Source organism: Euprymna scolopes, chromosome 8 (genome assembly GCF_053919585.1).
Source record: "Euprymna scolopes isolate OS-2025 chromosome 8, ASM5391958v1, whole genome shotgun sequence".
Classification (NCBI taxonomy): Eukaryota; Metazoa; Mollusca; class Cephalopoda; order Sepiida; family Sepiolidae; genus Euprymna; species Euprymna scolopes.
In genome coordinates, this window is record NC_136489.1 from 102,769,276 (window position 1) to 102,794,243 (window position 24,968).

General features: G+C 29.5%; 1 protein-coding gene across 3 annotated transcripts in view; it reads left to right on the plus strand.

Moving 5' to 3' along the window:
• LOC145283685 (poly(U)-binding-splicing factor PUF60-like) overlaps positions 1-24,968 on the plus strand; it is a 74,837-nt gene that overhangs the window by 19,162 nt on the left and 30,707 nt on the right. For 2 of the 3 annotated variants that reach the window (XM_080132710.1, XM_080132711.1), the window contains exon 2: positions 2,509-2,557. In XM_080132710.1, coding sequence (XP_079988836.1) covers positions 2,509-2,557 — 49 coding nt within the window. Of the gene's footprint in view, positions 1-2,508; positions 2,558-24,086; positions 24,676-24,968 lie in introns of those variants that run through there. The other variant, XM_080132712.1, reaches the window with a different exon arrangement.

Consider the following 24,968-nt stretch of genomic DNA (forward strand, 5'->3'; position numbering starts at 1 on the left):
GCGATAGGTATTCAGCAGTTAGCATTTTGTGCGGGACAGTTTTGAATGATGTGAATAAATCAGTTTGTTTGTTTTTAAAAACCCACACCCTGTTTATTAGGAGGAGCGAAATGAAAGCTACAGTCTGATATGACGAAGTCGACATTGAACAAACGTTACTTAGCTCTCTTGAGACAACTGGCTTTCGGCCTGTGATTAGAGTCGAGTTTCGCTTTTTTTTATACCGAAAACCGAATGTAACGCGTGCCGATGCAGGAAATGTCGAATAATTAACGTTTGAAAGTCAATAAAATTAAATAGACAGGCGAGCTCCGTGGGTAACTCTGAGATATTACAATTTATAGATGATATAAAAAGTTTTAAGAAGTTGTGAACCGAGCAAGCGCTTCTCTGAAAGAAGCTTTTTGTGGACATCGAGGAAAAGTGTACATACATACATACATTTTCGCTTTTATATATACAGATTACATTTAAATAAAATTAAAAGGATACAATTCAATTTATACTGAAACTGAACTTTATTCTGATATAAATTAAAAAAGACTTATGCATGTAAAATTATGTATGCTTGAAGTGGGACACAATCAAAAACTTGAATTAGGAAATAAGCAAACGATAATCAAACAAATTAAAATCAAATGATAACTTAAAACGAAAGCAAATGATAAATAATTTTTGAAATGAAAACTTTAAATTCAAAGAAATAATTCAAATAAAACGTTACTAATGCAGGAACATCTTTTTACATCCAAATTATAAAAAAAAAATCTGTTGGATAATTTAGTTAAGAATGGGTTTCTAATTAATAGCATTATTTCTGCATAAAAATTAGTTACTGAATTTATGAGTGTTATAAAACTTGATGCAAAAAAATTCAAAACTATTTGGAAAAAACACATTTTGTTTTTATGGAAATGTATTTGTGTTTCTTGACTTTTGAATGAAGATAAACATTTTTCAAAAATATTATTATACAAAAAACTTCCTTGCGGAAATAAACTTGAAACATCATGTGTTAAAAGTTTTAATGGAATTTAATAAATTTAAAAGGAAGAAATGAACAAGTTAAAACACAGTTGTGACTAAATGTTTACTACATTTACTGACTCCCAATATCAATAACTAAAGATTGCTCCAAAATATAGGAATAATACTGTAAAAAAAAAAAAAAAATTATTTATTAAGATAACAGACTAAAAAAAAAGTCTCGTAAAAATTTTACGAATTTAAAAATTAAAAACAGAAAAAATTAATTTTTAACTTTCTAATCAAAAATTCACTTTTTTTAGATCCTTATCAGAAAATATAGTTAAAAGAAAAATAATTCAACATTGCTCTATTATCAAGAAAAGGATTTGTAAAAAAAAAAAAGAAAATTTTTTTTATCTCATTTAAAAATTATTTGAAAATTGGTGCATAAAGTCACAAGTGAATTGGTAATCAAATACACTTAACAAATATAAAACTTCATAGTATTTTCCCGGCAAAAAATACCCCCTTTTAATTGCATGTGACTAAATGTACAATAATGTTTTATCTCACTTTTTGACCAGTTATATAAATTCTTCTGCAATTTCCTTGAGAATTGAAATAGAAAATAATCATCCTTCATAATAGTCAGTACTGTGGGTTTGTAACCCTTGGATTTCACCTGTGATAATAGTAATCATGTGATTTTTAGAAACACAGTCTCCTTCATTCCTTTGTACATTTTAAAAAGACTTCAGTACAAATTTGGTTTCATTTCAAATATATATTTTTGTTTGGTGCTAGTTTATATGCGGCAATTTTTTAAAAGAAATCTACTTATACTGAAAATTGCTTGTTTGTAATTTAGAAATTATCAGTTTGACATAATTTGTCAGTTAAACACCACAACAAGAACCACAAAGTAGTTTCTTGTAAATGGTCATAATTTTGAGGCTTTATGAAAATGTGTAGATTTTGCTCTAAGATATGAACTTTTTCATGAGAAATAATTTGTTTCACTGTCTCAATAGATATACAGTAGAACCCCAGGGTACGATGGCCCTAGGATAGTTTTTTTGTTTTTTATTTCTTCTTCAGGTTACGATATGAAATGCAATGTTTTTCCGGCCCCTGGTTGTGGTATTTGCCCCGCTTTACCATGTTATTTTATAATGTTATTTGATTATATACATGTGTATTATATACTGTACTAGTGTATTTTGTTACTAATTTTTTGATGCCATATCCCAGGGTTCTACTGTATGCACAATTGATTGCACCTTAAAGGATATTTTGTTTTGCATTGATCATGTAATCAATTTTTCCTTCCTCAAATATGGTAAACTTTAAAGATTATAATAGTATAGTTAGCAGAAGGCAATTTGGCTGCAGTTGCACCTTTCATGTTATTTACTTAAATAGGAAAACTTGGTTCTTCAGAAGGATGGAACTAATGGAAAAGATTTAATGCAGGTTTAGTTGAAAGACTCTTTTGTGATCAATTCCAAAGTCTTAACTTTTTTTTTTTAATCTTTTTAGGCTGAATTATCATGTGAGGACCGCATAAAAATCCCCAAACTGGAAATGGGTAAGTTATCAAATGCAAATTTTTTTTTTCCCTTCGACTCATTGTGAAGAAGTTGCGTCTTTGGGAAAATATATTCTTATTTGACCTAAATTGTATTCAATACTGATGAGTTCAACTTAATCACAAAATTTTTTTTAAGGGTAAAAAAAAAAAAAAGGATGAAAAAAAAAATGGATGTCGGTGATTGGTTAAGTGTTTGTATGAAGTTCATTCTCGATGGAGGAAAAGATGAAGAGGTGGTAGTGATGGCATATCAAATGAAACTAAGCTGCAATTCTAACTGCATCCCACTTGCTCTCTTTTAGCGCTTTAATATCTATTTTTGATCAATTTTTTTTATGTTCGTTAGGAAACATCATTTTAGACATGTCGTTTGCTGTATATGGCTGACCATACAAGTAGGTAATTTCTTCAAATTAAAAAGAATATTTGGTCATTTTTATTTCCAAAAGATAGAAGAAATATTTTATAATTGTAAACCAAATTATATAAAGTGCAACAGCTTTTAATGGTAGCAAATTTTGTGTTTTTATATGCACATCATAAAAGTTAACATACATGACAACTTTTCACAGAAAAAAAAATTTAGAAAGAACAAGGGAAGCATGCATAATCCCCTGTGAGTGCACCGTGAACGAGGCATAAAAAAATGAAGTTCAGTATCATATTTAATGTTTATTCAAAATTTTAAAAAATTCCAAGGCGTAGTTATTGAGAAAAGTGCAGACAGATGAACGGACAAGGGTGAATTTACAGGTCCACCTTTTTGTTGGGGAACCAAAAGCCATGTATAAAGACGATTTAAAAATAAGAAGCACTTAGAAAATGAAGAGATCTCATTTGTTATTGGTAGCATATTTTCTAATGCCTTATTGTCAAATAGAAAAAAAAATCCTTTAATTTTAATGTAAATTGGGTGAGAAGGAACTGGTTCTAATTTTCCTCAATTACTTTCATTGAGCCATGAATTTGTTTGAATTCTACTTTGAATAACTTAATCTAAGGAAACATTAAAGCACAACGGATCTATGTACAATGATGGAAATGCAATTTTTCAAATCAAATTTGTTTTTTTATATTATCCCTTCATTTAACAAATATGAAATCAAAGAAATATCAACATTAATCTTAGTTGTTGATGTTTTCATTGTTGGTATATGTAAAAAAAATTTCCATATAAATTGATTTAATTTTCTTGGGTTTTTAGCTAGGAACAAAGTGTATTAACTGTTCTGATTCTATTTATCTTTTCTGTGTCCGGTTAGTGAAAGAAGTGTTTTCTTTGACAGCAATTAAAATTTTTTTTTCGTCCACGTCAGATTGCCCTTTTTTTGGGAGCTAGATTTTTTCCACATTAAAAAAACGACGTTATGTCTAACTCTGCCCTCATGGGGTGATAAGTAAATAATAGTGATCTTCATCTTCCTAAATCATAACATTATTACTTTCGGCAAAGCAGAGATTGTTTTCAGTTGCATTTGTGAACAGCCTAGCATCCATATTACTTGATGAATTGTCACCAAACTTGGTCAAAAGATTGGTCTTGATTTAATTGAGGGATATCTAGGTCAAGGTCATGAAAAGGGTAAAAGTCCTATTTTTGCAGATAACTTTTGGGTCTGTTGATCATAGATTTTTTTTTCTGAAGTTGATATATTGATCTACTGCTGTTTAATAACAATAACCACAAGGAGCAGTTTCCTCTTGATTAAATAGTTTTTAAGTTATTAATGTTTCCATGGCATAACTTTGAGAATACTTCCTACAATATGGAGAAGTAATACCCATATAACATTTTGGCTATTATCAGGCAGAAGTATGCAGTGTTATGACTGACTTGTGTTTTTATTTGTAAAGAGCAGTATTGTCCTTATACTGGTTGTTAATTTCTTCGAATACTAACCAACAAGATTAGATAGAGCTTGATTTTACTTAACTCGACCGGAGTAATATTTATCATCTTTATTTCCCTTATGTGTCCATTTTCTATCAGCCTGTATGATGTTGAAAAGTCGGAACCATTTAATGAAAGTATACAAAATTTATGCTATCCCTTTTCAGATTCTGTGAACTTAGTTTAACAAAACCAAACTTTTTATGAAAAAAATAATTTTAAAATGAACAGTCTGTTAAATTGCTTTTTTTTTTTTTTTAAATTTGAAAAGCTTGATGCTGATATGGCTGTAGGTTCTTCTACAAGTGTTATTGTCAAATTTGAACATAGGCAAACTGAAAAAAAATCCTTTCACTGATAAAACTGGGAATTTTCAGTGAAAACGAACTTAAACATGTTTTATGTAGATATTTTTTTCTCAGTATTGTGAAAATATATCAATCGAAATATGCGAGTTTCACAGCAGTTGGTCATAATAGTACTACTCTACAATGGAAGAAGGAATAAACTGACATAGCAATAATTGATTCTATTATCTTTTGACTTAATAAGCAGAGAGTGAGAGAGTTAAAAGGGAAATAACTACACATGATTAAAATGCTACTTCAAGCTTAAGAATGACCGATGTACAGAACCTCTTATATAAATGCTTGAAAATACATTCATTTGATCTGCACTTAGTAATAAAAATACTATTTAAAACTGAAAATGATAACGTGATCTTTAAATTTATTTCGAGTCAACTTGAGAGAAATTTTGGATAGCCAATAGCAAAGAAAACAAAGTTTGCTAACAGAATCTTGAAAACTCGGTAATTTTAGTTCACTAAATCACATTTCTCTGTTATAGGAATACAATTGATAATACTATTTCTTCAGTTCAGGAGATTATTTTTCTTTTCTATTGAAACTAATTTCTAAATCTCTTTATTTCAGTTTAGATAAGCAATAACAACTGCAATCTGAAGTTCTCTTATCTGTTTTTAAATAGCTTGAAATAATGAAGCATCAGCTGCTTAACATGTGAGGTGCTATTTTGCTTCATAGATTTTTCTTTCCTAATGCAAGAAATTAAGTCTAGGATAAAAAAATGACTTTACTTTTTTTGTTTATTAGTTACACTATTTATCAAAAGTTAGTATTTCAATTGATGTAGTAATAAATAAGTTAGTATTTCAATTGATGTAGTAATAAACAAGTTAGTATTTCAATTGATGTAGTAATAAACAAGTTAGTATTTCAATTGATGTAGTAATAAACAAGTTAGTATTTCAATTGATGTAGTAATAAACAAGTTAGTATTTCAATTGATGTAGTAATAAATAAGTTAGTATTTCAATTGATGTAGTAATAAATAAGTTAGTATTTCAATTGATGTAGTAATAAATAAGTTAGTATTTCAATTGATGTAGTAATAAATAAGTTAGTATTTCAATTGATGTAGTAATAAATAAGTTAGTATTTCAATTGATGTAGTAATAAGTTAGTATTTCAATTGATGTAGTAATAAATAAGTTAGTATTTCAATTGATGTAGTAATAAGTTAGTATTTCAATTGATGTAGTAATAAATAAGTTAGTATTTCAATTGATGTAGTAATAAACAAGTTAGTATTTCAATTGATGTAGTAATAAACAAGTTAGTATTTCAATTGATGTAGTAATAAACAAGTTAGTATTTCAATTGATGTAGTAATAAACAAGTTAGTATTTCAATTGATGTAGTAATAAACAAGTTAGTCTTTCAATTGATGTAGTAATAAACAAGTTAGTATTTCAATTGATGTAGTAATAAACAAGTTAGTATTTCAATTGATGTAGTAATAAACAAGTTAGTATTTCAATTGATGTAGTAATAAACAAGTTAGTATTTCAATTGATGTAGTAATAAACAAGTTAGTATTTCAATTGATGTAGTAATAAACAAGTTAGTATTTCAATTGATGTAGTAATAAACAAGTTAGTATTTCAATTGATGTAGTAATAAACAAGTTAGTATTTCAATTGATGTAGTAATAAACAAGTTAGTATTTCAATTGATGTAGTAATAAACAAGTTAGTATTTCAATTGATGTAGTAATAAACAAGTTAGTATTTCAATTGATGTAGTAATAAACAAGTTAGTATTTCAATTGATGTAGTAATAAACAAGTTAGTATTTCAATTGATGTAGTAATAAACAAGTTAGTATTTCAATTGATGTAGTAATAAACAAGTTAGTATTTCAATTGATGTAGTAATAAACAAGTTAGTATTTCAATTGATGTAGTAATAAACAAGTTAGTATTTCAATTGATGTAGTAATAAACAAGTTAGTATTTCAATTGATGTAGTAATAAACAAGTTAGTATTTCAATTGATGTAGTAATAAACAAGTTAGTATTTCAATTGATGTAGTAATAAACAAGTTAGTATTTCAATTGATGTAGTAATAAACAAGTTAGTATTTCAATTGATGTAGTAATTAACAAGTTAGTATTTCAATTGATGTAGTAATAAACAAGTTAGTATTTCAATTGATGTAGTAATAAACAAGTTAGTATTTCAATTGATGTAGTAATAAACAAGTTAGTCTTTCAATTGATGTAGTAATAAACAAGTTAGTCTTTCAATTGATGTAGTAATAACTAAATAAGAAAAACATCAAACTGAAAAGTTTGAAAAAAAAATGTCAAAATTTTTAGAGATATAGAAAGCAAAAAATAAATAACCCCATCTCATTATGAAAAAAGATTTGCATATAAATTCCCCTAAATGCTTTAAATGAATTTGTCCAACAGTTATAAACACTAACACATTGCCTTTTATTATAGTTATGGATAAGTATATAGTATATACTAGTGATGGGACGATTTCAATAGTTTTCCCAATTCTGATTCTTCATAAATCTCTAAATATACTATAAACTTACTATTTTTCCCGATTACTGTAAAAACGTGTTAAATATGTATTTTCTCAGACATAAAAATACACTTGAGTGATGGTGATCTATACATTTGAGTTTTACTCAGAGTTTAAAATCAATAAATTATTTATATTTATTATTACTCTCAGCAGTGGAAGATTTTATTTTAAAAAGAATCAAATAAAAAAAGATAAAAGAATCATTTTGGCATCAAAATATATGCACAAATTTTTCTGATTTTGACACTGATTCCGATACCCCCAAAAGTTCTGATTTTTCTGATTCTCGATTCCTATTCTGATTAATCAGCCCAACACTAGTATGTACACATTCCTTTCTCTCACTTTCTTTTTATATTATATTAATATATCTGGATCATCTGTGGCTAGGTTAGCCTAACATATTCAGTCACTGTCAGTATTTTCTGATTTTTATTGATAGATATTATTTAAATATTTGTTTGCAAAAACTTGTTTGAATACAAGTGTTTGTATGAATAATAAGCTCTCCAGGTAGTAATTAGAACATTAATCCAATTTGCTGCAATTGAATTGTCAAACCATTATCTATATGGAAAAGGCAAAATGTGTGTTAGTGTGTGCACATTTTGTGTATGTCCGGCAAAGGCTTTTTGGGGGGAGGGGCGAGAGAGGGTGTTACAGTTTCTTAGAACTTTTTGTATACTACCTAGATTATAATATCTACGATTTACGAAATGAGGTCATGTGTATCTTTTATTTGGGCAACTTTTACACGCTATTTTCACTATATTTTTTACTCTCCACGTGTTTGTTTGGCTTTTCAGTATAAAAGTGAAACTGAATGCGTAGCAAACACTTCTCCCTGGCACTCATGGCAGGGATGTCCAGAAAAGCAATCAACTTTGATCAGTGCAGGGGGAAACCCTTTATATCAGACAATTGCTATTCATTTGGACATTCCCCTTTTTAGGAGATCTGGTTTTCCTCAACATCTTGGGAAAACTAGCTTGCAGCCAAAGTTAAGTGCGTCATTTCATTCCCCTATGGCGTGATGTTTTGACCTCATTAAATTTACGCACATATCACTTAACTTTTTAAACATTAAATTAAAACGCTTTTCAGTTCCTGTCCCATCATGGCTGAGTGGTAAGACGTCAGGCTTTTCACACTTTCTTTTCCACCTTCGCGTTAAGAGTTCTTGTTCGGGCCTACCTGCCTACTAAAACTTTTTTCTCAACACACCTGGGCAACTCCTGGCACCCCCGCTAGTCTTATATATAAATCAGAATTCCCTTATTTCTTTGATTGGTATAGTTATGTAAAAAAAATATTTAAAATCTGCTTTGTATGTAATTTTGTTTTAAGTTATTAGCACTTGCCCTTAAAAAAAAATGTAATTCTGTTTGAATTTAACAAAACTGTTTTCTCTTCGATTAGTAATTTCAGCACAGGATAGAAAAGCAATAAGTCCTTATCTTTCTACTCGTAATACCGTAAAAGAAATTTAGTAGAAATTACATCATTTGTCCATGATTTCATATAAATCTTCTCTAAAAGACTTTCCAAACTTTCATTTTCAGATTACAAATAATACATGAACGTCCACAATCTTTTCAATTATGCTCTTAAAATGCATACAGTAGAACTCCAGGATATGCATTAATCTTTTCTGGGGTTAGGATCATAAGGTGAAATTTCCATGTGGTGGGGCCTTAGCAAAATTTTATACAGTGCATATTAAAAGTTAGTAACAAAATACAGTACAGTATATAATAGACATGTATATAATCAAAAACATAAATAACACCGTAAGGTTGGGCAGTTACTGTAACCAGGGGCCAGAAAAACATTGTATTCCATATTGTAACCTGAAAAAAAAAGTATCTTAGGGCCACTGTACCCCGGGATTCTACTGTATAATAAAACGCCTCTGTCTGCTGTTTTCTGCACTATTTTTCTGTCTTGTTTCTATTGAATGAATTTTACATATTATTCAAATCCAGAGCCAGTTTTTGCATAAAATATTTATCATTGTAACAATTGCTTTGTGTGTAAGCAAGCATTTCTCAGTAGAAACTTCGTTTTCCCAGAAACATAGTCTAGCACGCACACAGATCAGTTTATATAGACACAGACCTCAACACTTTTTCTTATGAATACTTAAATAGATTAATTTATTTACAAAATACATTTAATCATATAAAATAGTACCTTGCTTTTAGTGTTTGTGTATTGACATTATTTAAACTCAACCTCCAATAATTAACAAAAAATAATTCTCTACATATGAAATGTCTGTTCTTAGTTATGCAATAATACAAAGATTTTCAATATTCATTTTTTATTTTTTTATGTAGAATTAATTGCTATCTATTTTAATTTAAATTTTACATATTATTCAAATCCAGAGCCAGTTTTTGCATAAAATATTTATTTACTTTTATAATAAAAATAACTTCAGAAAAATATTTCATTTACAAATACTCTTATTAAAAAATTATCTTCCGTCCATAATTATATTATAAAAAAAAAAAAAAAATTCTAACCTCTCTGTAAGCACATTGCTGCAAAGATGCCTTTTTGTAATTATTTAAATGTTTATTATTATTATTTAGAACTTTAATAATTACAAAGCATATGGTATAATCAATACTTATAGTTAAATAAATAAATAAAAAAAAAATAATAGTTTTTATATGGTTCAGAGATGGAAGCATAAGTTTCTTGGGTTTTCAATTTTCCCTGAGCAATGTCTGTACATGTGTCCTGTTAGTTATGTATATATAAGAGATAAAGTGAATTTTTTTTTTACCTTAAAAATATTTTAACCCAGTGATTTGAGAAGCAGTTATCTCTGATATTACAAACAAAAAAAAAACTGTTGGATTAAATATAAAAAAGAAAAAAAAAAATTAATTGGAAATGAAAATATTTTTTGATCAGAACACAAAACTGCACTCTTATATCTATAAATTTTTTTAATATCGTTTTTGTTTATGAAACTAGACTGATCAATTAAATAGAGGATAATTGCACATTACTGTTTAGGACAAAAGTCATTCAAGGATAAGAATTATAAGTTGAATGATGAACGGATAGGAACAATTTATGTCATTGGATTTGAAACTTATTGTAATCTACAGGAAAGCAGTTTGATAGTGATGTTTCACTAAGTTCTTAGAAAGAAACTCTGTTCATGGAAATTATGCCTGACACAAGATATGCAGAGAAATAAAGTTCTTTTCAGTTGTGGTAAGGTTTCTTTGTGAATGTCTTACAAGAAGGAACCAGAGATTGGAGCTTAATCAAACACCTTCCATGGAAATAACGGTAGAGTAGACAAAGATTAGCAATGTATATTCTCTAAGAAAGGGACTGTAGAGATCCAGCTCTGTCAGAATATGGTATTAATTTTAACGAACATAATTCAAAGGTTTTCAAAGATTATTGCATGGAGCTGTCATTAGTTTGATATCACTACTTGCTGCATATATTATGTTGGTGCCACTGCAAACACTGATATCGAAACCATTCCATTTATTCATGTTCATATTTGCAGACTATTTTAAGGTAGAATAAGATTAACATTTAAATTTCTCATCAGACGCTTCCGATTTGTCCAAATTACAAATCTGGGGTCGTACATCATTATCGATTTTGTGTGCCAAAATACACCTTTGCTTGAGGTTTTGCCAGCAGTAGTTTAACCATTCAGATTTCTTGTATTTTTGGAGGGTATCAACACAGGACCATTGCCAGCAGTTAGTGTTATTTCAGTTTTCTTTCTAAGCTCATTGCCATATAAAAACCCGAGTCTAGTCTACTTTATTTTATCCATAGTCAGAGGAAAGAGAGATGTATTCATACCTTTCTTGGAGGTATTAGGGAACATAATGAAATATCTTTCAGAACGCTAATATGGCAAACTAAGGTTATAGTTTTTGTCACTGAGAATGGACACTTTTATACTTCTTCCCACCTCCTTGAGTGATGGGTTAATGACAATTGATGTGTAATTTTGTATTTCTTATGAATTTCAATTGTTAGAATGTTCACAATTGTAATTTCTTATCTGAGCTGGCATTTATTTTTAAGTTTTCTAATTTTGGAATTAAAAATCTTTCATTGTGTGACGAGTTCAATATATTTAAAATAAAATGCGTTTCAACTGATGATCGCAATATATAAATAAGTCATTTTTACACTGGCTCTGCTCATGATAGCCCTTGCGAAAAACACATTTCTCTGCAGCTTGATGTTTTACACTGGCAATTTTCTCAAGGGAATTCATTGTAATTAGTTTACAATTTTTTCTTTTTTTTTTTTTAAATAAAATCGATAGAATGTGGTTTTATTAAAATATAGCTAACTTAGTGCAGCCTTTCAAACTTAAGATTCTCCACGTCTACTATTTTTGTATTGATATTTCTCCATTTTCTCTATGTATTTGATCTCACCTCCGAATAGTGGGATGCAGCTATTATTCTAGCTTATTTTCTTGTTAGATGCCACTCACTTCCCAATTGTTGAAACCAAACATTTGTACTTGGGAAATCGAGCAAACCTGTATATCTCTTTGCACGTGTTGCAAGTTCAATAATAATAATAAAGAAATCAAGCAAAACCATGATAGCCTCTGTTAAATACAATGGCTTTAATCGCATATGTATAGTGTTTGGCTTTTGTGATATTTTTCAGGTGGATGAGTTGCTGGCATATCTATTCTTTGAGTAGGTCATCTTCATCTCTTTCCCTTCCAACCAATAAAATATCAGCTTCTTATATCTGTCTCTTTCTTTTTTCTCTCTGTATTTGCAGCACTGAAAACACAAGGTCTCAAGGAGACCCAAATCTTCTACCTCAGTCTCAGACCCCAGTTGCTGAAGTAAGAGGAATGATTCAGCCGAAGCATCTCGCTTTTGCAGCATTATTTAAAATCTATGATCGGGCTGTATTTTTGCCCTGACAAAATTACACATTTAAGGTCAATTAGCTTAAGCCAACATCAAGTTAGTTTTATCAACTGTGTTTGTCCATTGGAATATGAATAATGAAAACCAAGTCTATAAAAGTGAAAGATCGGCTATTTTCACTTCCTGTTTTTATCCAAGAGACACTGCTCATATAAAGAATGATAATCAAACCATAGGTAATATTTAATATTCGTTCTATTTTACTAAACCCATTTCTAAATTAGTATTTATATTAGTGTTTTGTTTCTTGATCTACTTTCCTCTGTTGTCTTGGCAGCATCTGTCCTTTAGGTTGGTGAGATTATCAAAATATAAACCATTATTGATATAAACTTGTATTCTAGTTTTTCTCATCTTTGCTAGATTACCAGTGTCTCTTGACTTTGTTTAGTTTCTTTATGATAAATCATGACCTTTTATCAAAAGCATATTATGTATCCATTTTATGTTCGGAATCTGTAAGAGAAGGATTTTAATTTGTATGTGGATTGTTCAGACCACTATTCATATCTTAGTTGTTACTGGCAACTTATTGACTGATGTAACCTCCGATCTTTTTCAGATGCATTTTTTCGAACTTCAAAACAGGAATTTCGAACTGAACCTTGTTATTTAATCCATAGGGTCAGTTTGGGTAAATCCCATAATAGATATCCAGAGTTGACATAAAGATTCTCAAGTTCAAAAAGATGTACCTGAAGAAGTTTGGCAGTTACATCAACCAAAATGTTGTGAAAATAATAACCAAGATGAGAATCGTAGTGCGAATAATACAAATTTATCAGTTGATTTGATATTTATTCTCTGGATTGATTTAACTAACTTGATGCTGTTACTTCGGAGAGAAAAAGATATGTTCATTTTCACACCTATCATATTTGGTTATTGCTGAGAAATTGCATGTCAACAACAAAAACATCTTGGTTTGCTTTGTTTTTCCACTGTTAAAAATTTTATAAAGGATACTGATTCTCTCATTTCCATTACTCTGATTCCAAAAAAGAGTGAACATAGATGAGTCTTTCTTTTGATGTTTCCAGTTTTTGCTACTTGTAGGTCTTTTGTTGTCTTCATTTTTTTGTTGAATGGTTTCTAAAGTCCTTATTTCTGCAGAGACTTAAATAGAGAAATAACATTCCGTTAGGTAGGAAAGGATATTTAGTAGGGAAAATAGTTTTATTTTATTATTTTTATTGATAACATTTAAATTTCTCTCTAGTCCAATTCCAAACTGATGAATAATTACAACAGCTTTGTTGAAGAAGGGTGATTTTTGAATAACAAAGTAGTTTTACTGAAATATATATATATATATATAGAGAGAGAGAGAGAGTTGTCTCTTTTAATTCCTTCGTCTTTTTTTCAGGGTACTAGACTTAAATTTCTGGTATTTCTTTGTTTTCTACATGACTTATGAACTCTTATTTAAAAACAATTACATTTAAAATGGCATAAGAGTGCGAGGTTAAGTTGGAGGTACATTTCAAAGATGCTGTAGGTTATCTTTTTATCCCTCCCCCTCCCACCACTCTTTATCCATAGAATAAATTCTTCAAAGAACTGACTTGTAAATGGGTTGTGTGTGTGTGTGTATATATATATATATATATATATATATATATATATATATATATATATAATTAGTTTTGGCTTCTCTGAAAGACTATTAATATCGTTCTTTCAAAAAGTAAAATTACATCTTGAAAATTCCTAGCAATATATGTTGCGTCAAGAATTAACTAAAAAGAAAATAGTCTAATATTTTGTTTTTATTAAAGAAATTGTAAAAGCTTAATTGTTAGAATAGGTAAAAGATAAAACCTGGTTGCAAAGTGATAAAAAGTTATTTTTACAAAGGTTGCATTTTTTTTTTTGCGAATGGTGATTTCCATGTATGTTTTTTTTTTTCTTCTCTGTAATTAAAAATTTAATACTGGGAACGTTATTGCTGTTATTATTGTAAAATGTTTCTTCTGACCCAAGTTTCAGTAATGATTTCTCTATTTTGTTTGTATATATCAGGTTTGTCAGACAGACACTCACTCACTCACACTGCTAGCTGCCACGACCCTCTGATATGTGTGTTCTCTTCCACCAGGAAATGGGGAAAATCCATATGCAACATTTGAATGAACATTTTTGTTTCTCTCTCTCTCTTTTTTTTCTCTTTTTTTTATTTTTCTCTTTTTCAGTGAAATCCAGCCTAAAATCTAACGAGAAAAAAATACCGTTCTGATGAGCATACGCCTGCCATTGGGAATTCTTGCTAGTTTCAGTCAAATTCACTTTGGAACATAGGACACTTCTCCATCCAGCATTTTTTATTTTATTTAAAAAAAATTTTTTTTTTGTACACTCCAAATCTAAAAAATGTTGATCGGTATATAAATTTAAAAATACCTCATAAAAGTGTTTATTTTTAGTAAGTTGTCTTGTCCAAAAATCTTTCGACTAACATTTATTGTAGAAGTTATGTTAGAATTTAGGTGAAATTGAGCATAACGGTAAAATTACATAGTCAAAAAAAATCCTTAGAATGTTTGAAAGATTCGAGGAACAAATTTGTTCCATTTGCACAACAAAGTATTTTTGCGAAATGTAAATTGCCTCCAAAGTTTTTTAATGAAAATGTCGCTTGAAGATTCTAAAGGAATAGTTTGTGTTAATAATGCAAACAAGGCATGGCAAGTATATTCTTGGCCTTGGGCTAGGAGCAAAGTGTAGTATCTGCTTTTATATTATGCTTTTCTGTCTTTGGTCAGTGAAGACATAATCATTTTAAACTAAGGTAATTTTATTTTTGTCCCAATCCAGACTGCTCCCACTCCTTTTAGTGGGGAAGGAGGGAGCTGGATTTTTCTTATTAAAATAATAATTTTATATTTTACTGTTCTTGTGGGGTGAGACAAATAAATAGACGCGAAAGTAAATAGTTGACCATGAGTTTACTCATGACAGCCTCGTGACTTTTCTTTATTCCCCCTATGTTGTTCTTTTAGTCCTCACATTCCATGAGGAAAATTTCTGAAAAAAGGGATGAGTTGCTATTCACTGCATTTGGTGGTTTTGAATAGGTAGCAAGTTGAGATTTTCAATGATTTAATAGTGTCATTGTTCAACTATCAATCCATCCATCTTAATCCTTATCTTTGTGTAGTTTTTTGTAGCCTTCATAACTGATGACTTATTATTAAAGAGAAAAAATATACTTCAGTAGATGTTCCTATTTACTTGCCTCACCATGAGAGCAAAGACACAAGGTCAGTTTTTAATATGGAGACAATCCAACTCACCAAGAAGAGACGCTCTGGAATGGGAACAAAATTTTAAAAAATTTCTCCAGTCTAGAAATGATTTCTCCTTCACTGACTGAGGACTAAATAGACTAAGTGTAACATTAGAACAGGTATTACACTTTCTTCCTAATCAAAAGGCCAAGGCTGTTGTAACTGAATAGATGTTGACCAACATTTGAATCCAAAATATTCTGTTGGGAATTAAAATTACTTTTTTTTTTTTTTTTTTCCACAAGTGCTGTTTGTTTCACTCCATCATTGAAACGTGTGTTATTATTCAGATCTTTTTTTTTTTTTTTGCTTGCATTCAATTTCACTTGAATTTTAACATTACTTGTCTGGAGTTGAAGGATCTTAGGAGACAGATTTACTAAAATAAAGCTGCTTTTATTGGCTATTTTAAAAACATAATTTTTACAATTGTTTCTCTAAATTTTCTCTCCAGGTTAAATTAATCTCAAAATAGTAAATGTAAAGATAGTTGATTTTTAATGTCTAACCTTGATAAAAATGGATAGCATTAATTTTGATTTCAAAACTTTAATAGCGATTAGTTGTTTTCGAAATAATTATATTAAGTGAATGGTTTAATCAATTACTAAAATTTCTACACTCATTCAGTGTATCAGTTTTGTTTATTTTGAGTTCTTGTTTCTATATTAATAAATCAATCCTCCACACTAAATTGATTAGATTTAAACTATTCATATCAATAACTTGATTATATAATCATTCTAACATTACATTTTATTGAATGTCTTTTTCAATAACATTTCCTTTCAAGTTTCAAAAAAATTGTAATCGAAACATTCTTTTTACCATTTTCTTAGTTTTTTTTACTGTAACCATTTCAAATTCAAATGAAGACTTTTTTTAAGTAAACAAATCTTACAAATAATTTATCGACTGATAATAGTGTAGATGAAATTTTTTATTTCCCTTGTTTCTTTTCATGCTAGTGTCCTCATTAATGATGATTATTTTTATTTAATTTCAAACAATCTTTGCTCTTGTCCATCAGGTTCATTTCTAATGCTATTTTTTCTCTATTTAAATGTTGACTATTTGTATACGTTGATTTTTTTTTCTTTCTTGGACTATTGTTCTCAACGTCGTCAACATTTATATTTCTATGTTTAGGCTGATGTGCCTTCCCTTGAGTGTTCATTTAGATCATCCGCATTTAAACATGATTGTTCATGTTTGTCTGCGTTAATGTTAGATGAATTGATGATTTTTACCATTTTGGTTTTTAAAGTCATAAACAACTAAGCAGTTGCATAGTTGTATGAACATATTTATAAATCACTTAAGAGTATCTATCCCAGGATGAGTAAAATAAATTTTCATGAGCAGAAATTTTGCACCACTTTCATGTAAAGCTCAAATTTAATACAAATCTGAAGTATTTGAAATTTTAAATAAGATATTGTGTCCATATTATACATCCTAAAACCTTTTTATAAAACCTAAAATCAAAATTTCAGGAATATTTATAATTGATGTCTAATACCTATTATTTTACAAAGATTTTAGGTATCTGAACTTTCATGAGAGACTTCCATTACTTTTTACCCCTTGCATAAATTAAAAGTAATCTACATTATAACCCTTGTAGCTATCTTCCAAAAAATCATAATTAGGGCTATGACAACAGAATATTCTTATTGTTTTGACTCTCAAGTATATATCCGACACAGACACAGTTAATCGACAGACAACCACATCACTCTATATAAAAGCATATAAGATATCAATGGATACACACTAGAGTCAAAACAACAAAAAGAATATGTTGTTGTCCTAGCTCTAATCATAATCATTGGTTAATTAGTTTAGGAGTTAATTCTGCGCCTGTAAATATATAAACGTACACATACCTAATTTTCTAGAAATTGCATTTACATTAAAAAAAAAATAAATTCTAATATTGAATTCATATTTATCCTAGATTGACTCATGTTTTAGCAACCTAATATCTAGCTAAACTCTTTCAAACATATTCTTCAGTGTAGCTGTCCATCTACAATTGATGCTTTACTTCATGTGGATTTATGAACACCTCCATCTTTCCATACATAAGTGATATCTGATTCTACTATATCAACCCTAAGGTCAGCCAACTTCTTATTCCTTGTCCAATAACCAAAACTTAGAAATACAATTATCAATGAGGGCATTAGTCTGATGAAAAACAAAATTCCTCATTTCAGAACTGGAGACAAAAATTAATTTTCTTATCTATGAACTTTGCTTTTGGAAAAGTCTGTGTTTTTCTTTGCGTTTTAACTATTTTCAACATTCTCTGTTTGCCTTTCTAATTAATCATCTTTGGACAAAATCTAAAACGTCTCCTAAATGATTTATTTCAGTACAAAACATAAAATAACTTCTTACTTAAATCTTTGGGCTATCATTGGTTTAAATTTTTTTTTCTTAAATTCAGCCGATCACGCTACTTATATTAATTTTTATATATCATAACTATGAAAGAGTGAACTATTTTTTTTTTTTTTTCTGCACTAAGTTGCATTTAAAAAAAAATTCCAGATATTTGTCATTTCTTTCACTTTGGTTACTGGTTCAATTTGCCTTGAAACTTTGGCATTTAAAAAAATTTTTTTTTTTAATCAAACAACTTGGGTTGAGAATTGGACTGCTAAATGATGATTCTCCCTTGTGAATGATAGTCTTTTACTACAATATAGAGAGAGGGCAATGCATGTTATTTGCTTTTCTGCATCAAGGTGGAAATGTTTCTCCAGGCAACTTTCTTTTACACCATTAGCTAAAATACTTATGAAAAAGATCCAACACTGACAATTTAATATTAAACCACATCGCATTCTGATATGCAGCTCTTGGTATCCTCCACAACCCTTATGACATGATTAAACCCAACCAATCTGAAATGAGGTGATATCTGGAGGAAAAATCTTATTAATCATATTTAAGTGACCGTGGCAAATTATTTCTACTTTAATATCTAATAGTTTGTCTTAATAAAATTCTGCAGAGAGCTAACAAAGGATGTGATTTGTACAGATTCGTCAAGAGAAAAAAATGAATTGTTAAAAGCTAAAAAAAAACCCCAAAACCTTTCAAATTAAAAAACAAGCTTTGTTTATTTGCGTTCTCTAACATGATTTCTTACTGTTTAATAGTGTTTATTGGATTCACTGTTGTAAAAGTTTTCATATTGGTATTTGATAATACCAATTTCAATTACCGAGATTTTTTTTTTAAGAACCTGTTTAACATAACCAATCTATAATTTTTTATTTCAGTACAAGTTTCTGTCATCAATTTTTTTAAATATATACTTCCAAATGCCCTCTCATCTTAGTCTTTTTCCTGCTTTATTTAAAGATATTTATTTTTTTTCATCACTTAGCTACGTCTGTTAAGTTTTAAATTCATTTACACACAGTCATCTAACCTCCTTCTTCAATTTCCACAATGACCCCTCCCCCCCCCCAAAAAAAAAAATTAGGCACAATCTTCTAACTTTTTTCTACAATTACCCCCCCCCCCTCTGCAAGAAATATGTCCCAGTCTTTGGTGTGCCTCACATATTCCCATCAACACATATACTTCTCCACCTCACATATAACTTGCTTTCTGTAATCCCTCATCAGCATTATGCCCACATTTTCTGTTTTGCACCTTCTTCAAACTCCACTCTCTATTGCCAGAGTTATTTTTGATTCTTGCAACTTTTTCCTCAAACCATATTTTTTTTCTCTTTCAGGATGTTAGTCTACTGATACTATTTCTCTACTGTATATATTTCTCATTAACCCAAAAGTATTTTTTTATTCATTTATACCACCCTCCAATAAACAAAACAAATAATCATATTGGCATATCTTTCTAGTCTTAGTTAATGACTGAATGATGTTGACACGGTTTCTTTTCACATCACCAAAGTTAAGTGATGTTAAGCTTGATTAGTACTGAAATCATTCATGGAATGCTAGCTATTGGGAGTCAAACTGGCAAAAGAATAGCATTCTGTAACATGAGTGGTTAATGCTATCTATTCCTCATAATTATATAAAGCCAAAGTTAAAAATTGATCTGAGTCTCGATTTATTTGCCTTCTGACTAAGGCAAGTGTTAGGCACTGAGTCAGTTTTTAATTTGGGGGATCCTCCCCCCTCTCTCCCAACTAAAAGGGCATTCTGGATTGGGACAAAAATAAAAATTGTCTTAGTTTAGAAGGACCTCTCCATCACTGATAAAGGACAGAAAAGAAGTGCAGGACTTGAACAGGTATTACACCCTGCTCCTAACAATAAAGTACTATAAATATTTAGGTTTAGAGAGTTGCTTTACATCTAATTACCATTGATTATCAATTATTGTCTTGACTCCAAAGAAGGAACTAATGTGTCAACAGAATATTCTTTGTGTGCCAAGTTAAATTTGGGTTGGGGTTTTTAGAGTGACCTATTTTCCATTTTCATTTTTGCTTGATTAATTTTTGTTTTTATTTTCAGAAAATTTCCAAAGTTCTTAACACTTTGTCATGTTAAATTTATTGTGTTGATCTTCATTGATAACGCAATTCCAGTTTTTACATAAACACCATTTGTCCTCTTTAGCAATGAACACTCCACCCGTTTTATTAGTTTCTTAGAATCAGAATTTTTTTTTTTTTTTTTAGACTAGCCAAAAATATACAAATAAAATTGAAAAAAATGATCACTGTTTTGTGTTAAATTTTGTAAATATAAAACATTTTGTTTCTGAATTTTTAAGATCAGGATTGATAATATGTATTCAAACTATTCTCAATTTGGGGTTATCACATTTCTGCCAATGTAACCTCCAATCTTCTATCTTGACCATAAATCTTATTAGTGAATGATGGAAAGAGTGTTTTTGTTATTTTCAACAAATCATAGTCATTAGAATTCAAAATGTGTGCTGTGTTTATGAAACCGTGTTGAGATGTTTCTATTTGTTTCCATTTCTAGATCTAAATTAATACAAAAATGGAAGTGACTTTTTCTTTTTCATAAATGCATCACACATTTTGACTTCTAATGACTAGTTTTTTGGGGAAGAGGGGAGAACAAAAACATCTTTTCTACGATTCAACAATAAGAGTTATGCTCAAGATGAACTGGTAGGTTGGAGGTTACGTCAGCCGAAATATAAGAATAACACCCAAATTGAGAACAATAGTTTGAATAATACATAAAACATTTTTTCTTAATTGTTTTTGCATATTTTAAAAGGAAAAATATTTGTGAAAGTAAATTCAATAAAAAAAAAACTAACTACGTTATTCACTTTTATTTATTAAAACGTTAAATAAAAAATATTCAAACATTTTGAAAGAAAAAAGCAATTGAAAAAGAATTCAAAGAATTATTAAAAATTGTATGAAAAGAAAAATGAGATTTTGTTTAAACTTGCAAATTTCTTGTGAAACTGTATTATCTCGTTTTGAGATTGGGATTTTAATTTTTTCAAGTTGACGCATTTCTTTTGACAATCAACAATTATTAATAACTTATAATCTTTATTATTAGCAGATTCCTATTAAAAACAATCACGAAACTACCAATCATCTGGTGGCTTTTCGAGCTAATATTTATAAGCGTGTGACTTGCATTACATAGCCTTAATATAAATCTCTTGTAGTGTTGAAAACGAAGTTTTCATTTAAACTACCTCTCTTGAAAATTAAACAATATTTCAAGATTTGGTAATTTATCATTTTTTTTTTTTTTTTTTTTTTTTTTAAATTAAATCATTTTAATTTCTGTTAATATCAACAAACCTCTTGCATATAAGTCCCTATAATAATTAGTATCAATATTTATAAGACAGTCCCAAATACTGATACTAATATTTATATGGACTTTAATTTTACAGTATTATACAATCTGTAATCTGAAAATATTAAAAAATTTCACTTTATTTAATTATATATATGAAAATAAAATTACAAAACATTAATTTATTTTAAATTCTTTAAAAAATAGTTATGTATATTGGGCATACAATTATCTCTGTGTCTTTACTATATATAGTTTTATATATAGTTTTTCAGAAAATTTAAATAAGATGTTTTGGTGATAATATAGATGTGATAAATGAAAAAAAAAAGGACTTCTGTATTCATTCATTTAGACTAATATTAAATTTTTTTTTTTTTTTTTTAATATTTGATGTGTAATCACTTCTGGGAAAATTTACCCCTTCCTCTTCTTTTTTACCATCCTTTCCTCATGACGACAACTCTAATTCTTTTTGGCATCATACAAAAACTCTCTCCTCCCTAAAATATGAGTTCAACTTAGATGCTTTGTCAAAGTTTAGTGAAGTTTTAATTTTCACAGATGAAATTAACTGATATGAAAGTAATAATGAGTAATCTTTAGAAGTGTTCATTCAATTTGTGCATTTAGCAATAAAAATGCATTTTCAAGCTTAAATATGACAGACTGCCATGTAACATTGCGCAGATGCGAAGTGACATTACCGGTGGTGGGTGGGGGGTGCTATAAAAAAAGAGAAAGATGTGGAGCATGGAACAAGATAACTTTCAGGATCTCATGAGATACATGGAGCACGTTGTAGATCATGTGGGTGATGTCATGGCTGTACCAATGAGGAAATGTTGTTGCTACAAAAAACAAACGAGTTGGAGTTATTTCCTATTCTTTGTCTTGGTTTCCTTTGCGACTGAAACCATGTGTTTTAGTTTGCAGACATTACATCCAGAGTGATGAACATAAAGATGTGTGGACACTCGTAAAAATGTTATTTCATTTCAAACATAAACATAACAGACTAATGAATGTTCAGAACCTCTTACAAAGGTTCTTGGACACATTTTTAGATGCTTCAGTTCAATCCGTATGCTTAGCGATGAAAATGATATTTCAATTAAAACTTAATAGAATGACTTATATCTAAACGATCGAACCCTTTTCTCTGATGAAAACTCTTGAAACTTATGTGACATGTTTGAGTATGGCCTTTTTACAGCTGTGACATCCTTGAGTGGATTTTGGCCTTAATAAGTAGTGAGCTTAGAGTAAAAAGAACAAACAAAACAAAAACATCTTCACTCAACTTTGTTCATCATTTCAGTTGGAAGTTGATTTCTCTATAAATGAATTGTCTGATGCCACTCATTTTTTATGTGATATTAATCTACCTTTTTGAAATCGAGTGTCTATTTGTAGTTTGCATTCATCATAATCTTTTTTTTTGTTTTTATTTTTTTCCTTTTTATCAGAAAATTAAATTTTGAAAAAGAGGTTCCTTGTATTATCCAAGACCAAAAGAGAAACGAGACAGAAACAAAAAAAAATTCCTGGACAAATGTGTTGTGGTTTTAGTCCTTAACTCATTTCTATCTCCAGCCCTTATGGATGAAATGGATCCTGGTTCATGTGGCATTAGCTCCTACTTGTTGATTCCTGATACTATCTCGCCTGCCACCTCCGGCTAGGGCTAGAAGTATTTTAGTTGTTCCTTTTTAAATACAATTTTTGCTAACTTCAGCAGTCAGGAAATTATTTTTAATTTTTATTTCTATGTTAACTTATTTGTAATTGGTAAGTTTCTCCAAAAACTGAGACCCCCCCCCCCCCAATTTAAAAAAAAAATCCCAAACCCATTTTAATGTGTATACAATAACAGCCCCCTTTCCTTGCTTTTAGTATTTCTAATTTGGTAACACATATCTTGGATTAGTACAGGAATTGGTATGGGATACAAAAGATGTTGCACATAGATATGAATGCCTTCTTTCTCTCTTTGGCTGTAGAGATCCAAGTTACTGTCATCGTGACATTGATTATAGGAGGACATCCATTTTATTTATTTAAAAGAAGAGATGCGTTGATGCTGTTGCTTAATTCCCCCCCCCCCCCCCCCAACTATTTATATCAAGGCAGCTGCTGGGATGAGTTCTTTCGATATCCAAAATGCAGATGTTGATTTATACTTGATACTTCAGATTTCATCCGACACCACTTTCCCATGATGCCACACTCACTAATTTTTATGCAATTCCTGGATAATGTTTTCAATTTAAAAAATGCTCTGGCAGTTAGCACTGAGTATAAGAAGAAAAATATAGCAAAGAGATTCTCTTTCTGTAACTTTATAACTTCAAGCTAGCTTTTTTCTATTAAATATTTTGTAAAATATTTTTATAGATAATTATATACATATAAACATTTTATGGTGTTTGTTCATCACTTATAAAGATAACCATGATTATGTAGTTGTTCAGTTGGTTCGGAGATGGTTTGTCAGTTCGATCTGAGCTCTGAAGTATTTCCTGCATGTAGAGGACCTGTAGGATGATTCTGTAGAAGAGATGCTGACTGCTCTGTGTTTTCTAATAGTACATTTCCTCTTGTGGCCTCTTCATAGCTTGCAGTACACCAAGAACCTCTGCTTTGAGCTAGGTTTCCCGACGAGTTGGAGAACAAACCAAACTATCTGAGGGGCACTTTCAAGCAGCCTTTAAACCATTTCTGTGGTCCTTGTACAGTTCTTTTTCCTGTGGACATTTTCTAATGTGTCTACGTATGTGCGTGATATACATACAAGATTGTTCAAGAAAAGCATTAATCTCTTTAAATTAGAGACTAAAATATAATCCAGTTTTTAGTAACAATAGAGATTTCAGCTGCTGTTAGTTTATATGACATTTTTTTTTTAAATGAAGATATTTTCAAGCATACATTATAAATTAAATCTTTATAATAAACAACAAAAAAACCTTTCAGTTAAATTTTTTGTTTTGTTTTTGTTCTCGTCCCATTTCACTTAGGTCCAAGTGTTTCCACACTTTTGACAGTTGTCACTTGAATATTTTGGCTGTCCAGAAAGAACCTGCGTTTATTCTCTTTATGTTGATCTTAAATGCTATTTTTCTCTCTTTTTTTGTGTTTTTATATATCAGTAAGAAGTTCAATATTGCTCGTGCCACCCTTACGGCCAGCTGTTTTATGGGGCTATTGGTGTGACTACAGTGCCCAAAGTTAGGGCCATACAGGAGAGGCAATCAGTCGATCGATGCTTGTGATGTGGTAATCCTTGTTTCACATGAATATATTGTAAAAACAAAAAAAAAAAATAAAATGAAAATTTTTTTTTAAATACTGACAGCCAATCTCTACTGGTGCACATCATTATATTTTAGTGTAGGACACTGATAGTAACGAATGAAAAATATCTTTTATTTGTTTATTATATATATATATTTTATTTATTTTTTTTTTTTAAGAAAACTCTATTCAGATATAATTATTGAAAAGCTAATGTCTGTTTTCTTGAAAACCATCTTCCCTGTGTTAATGGCAATGTTTGCGCCTCAGATGAT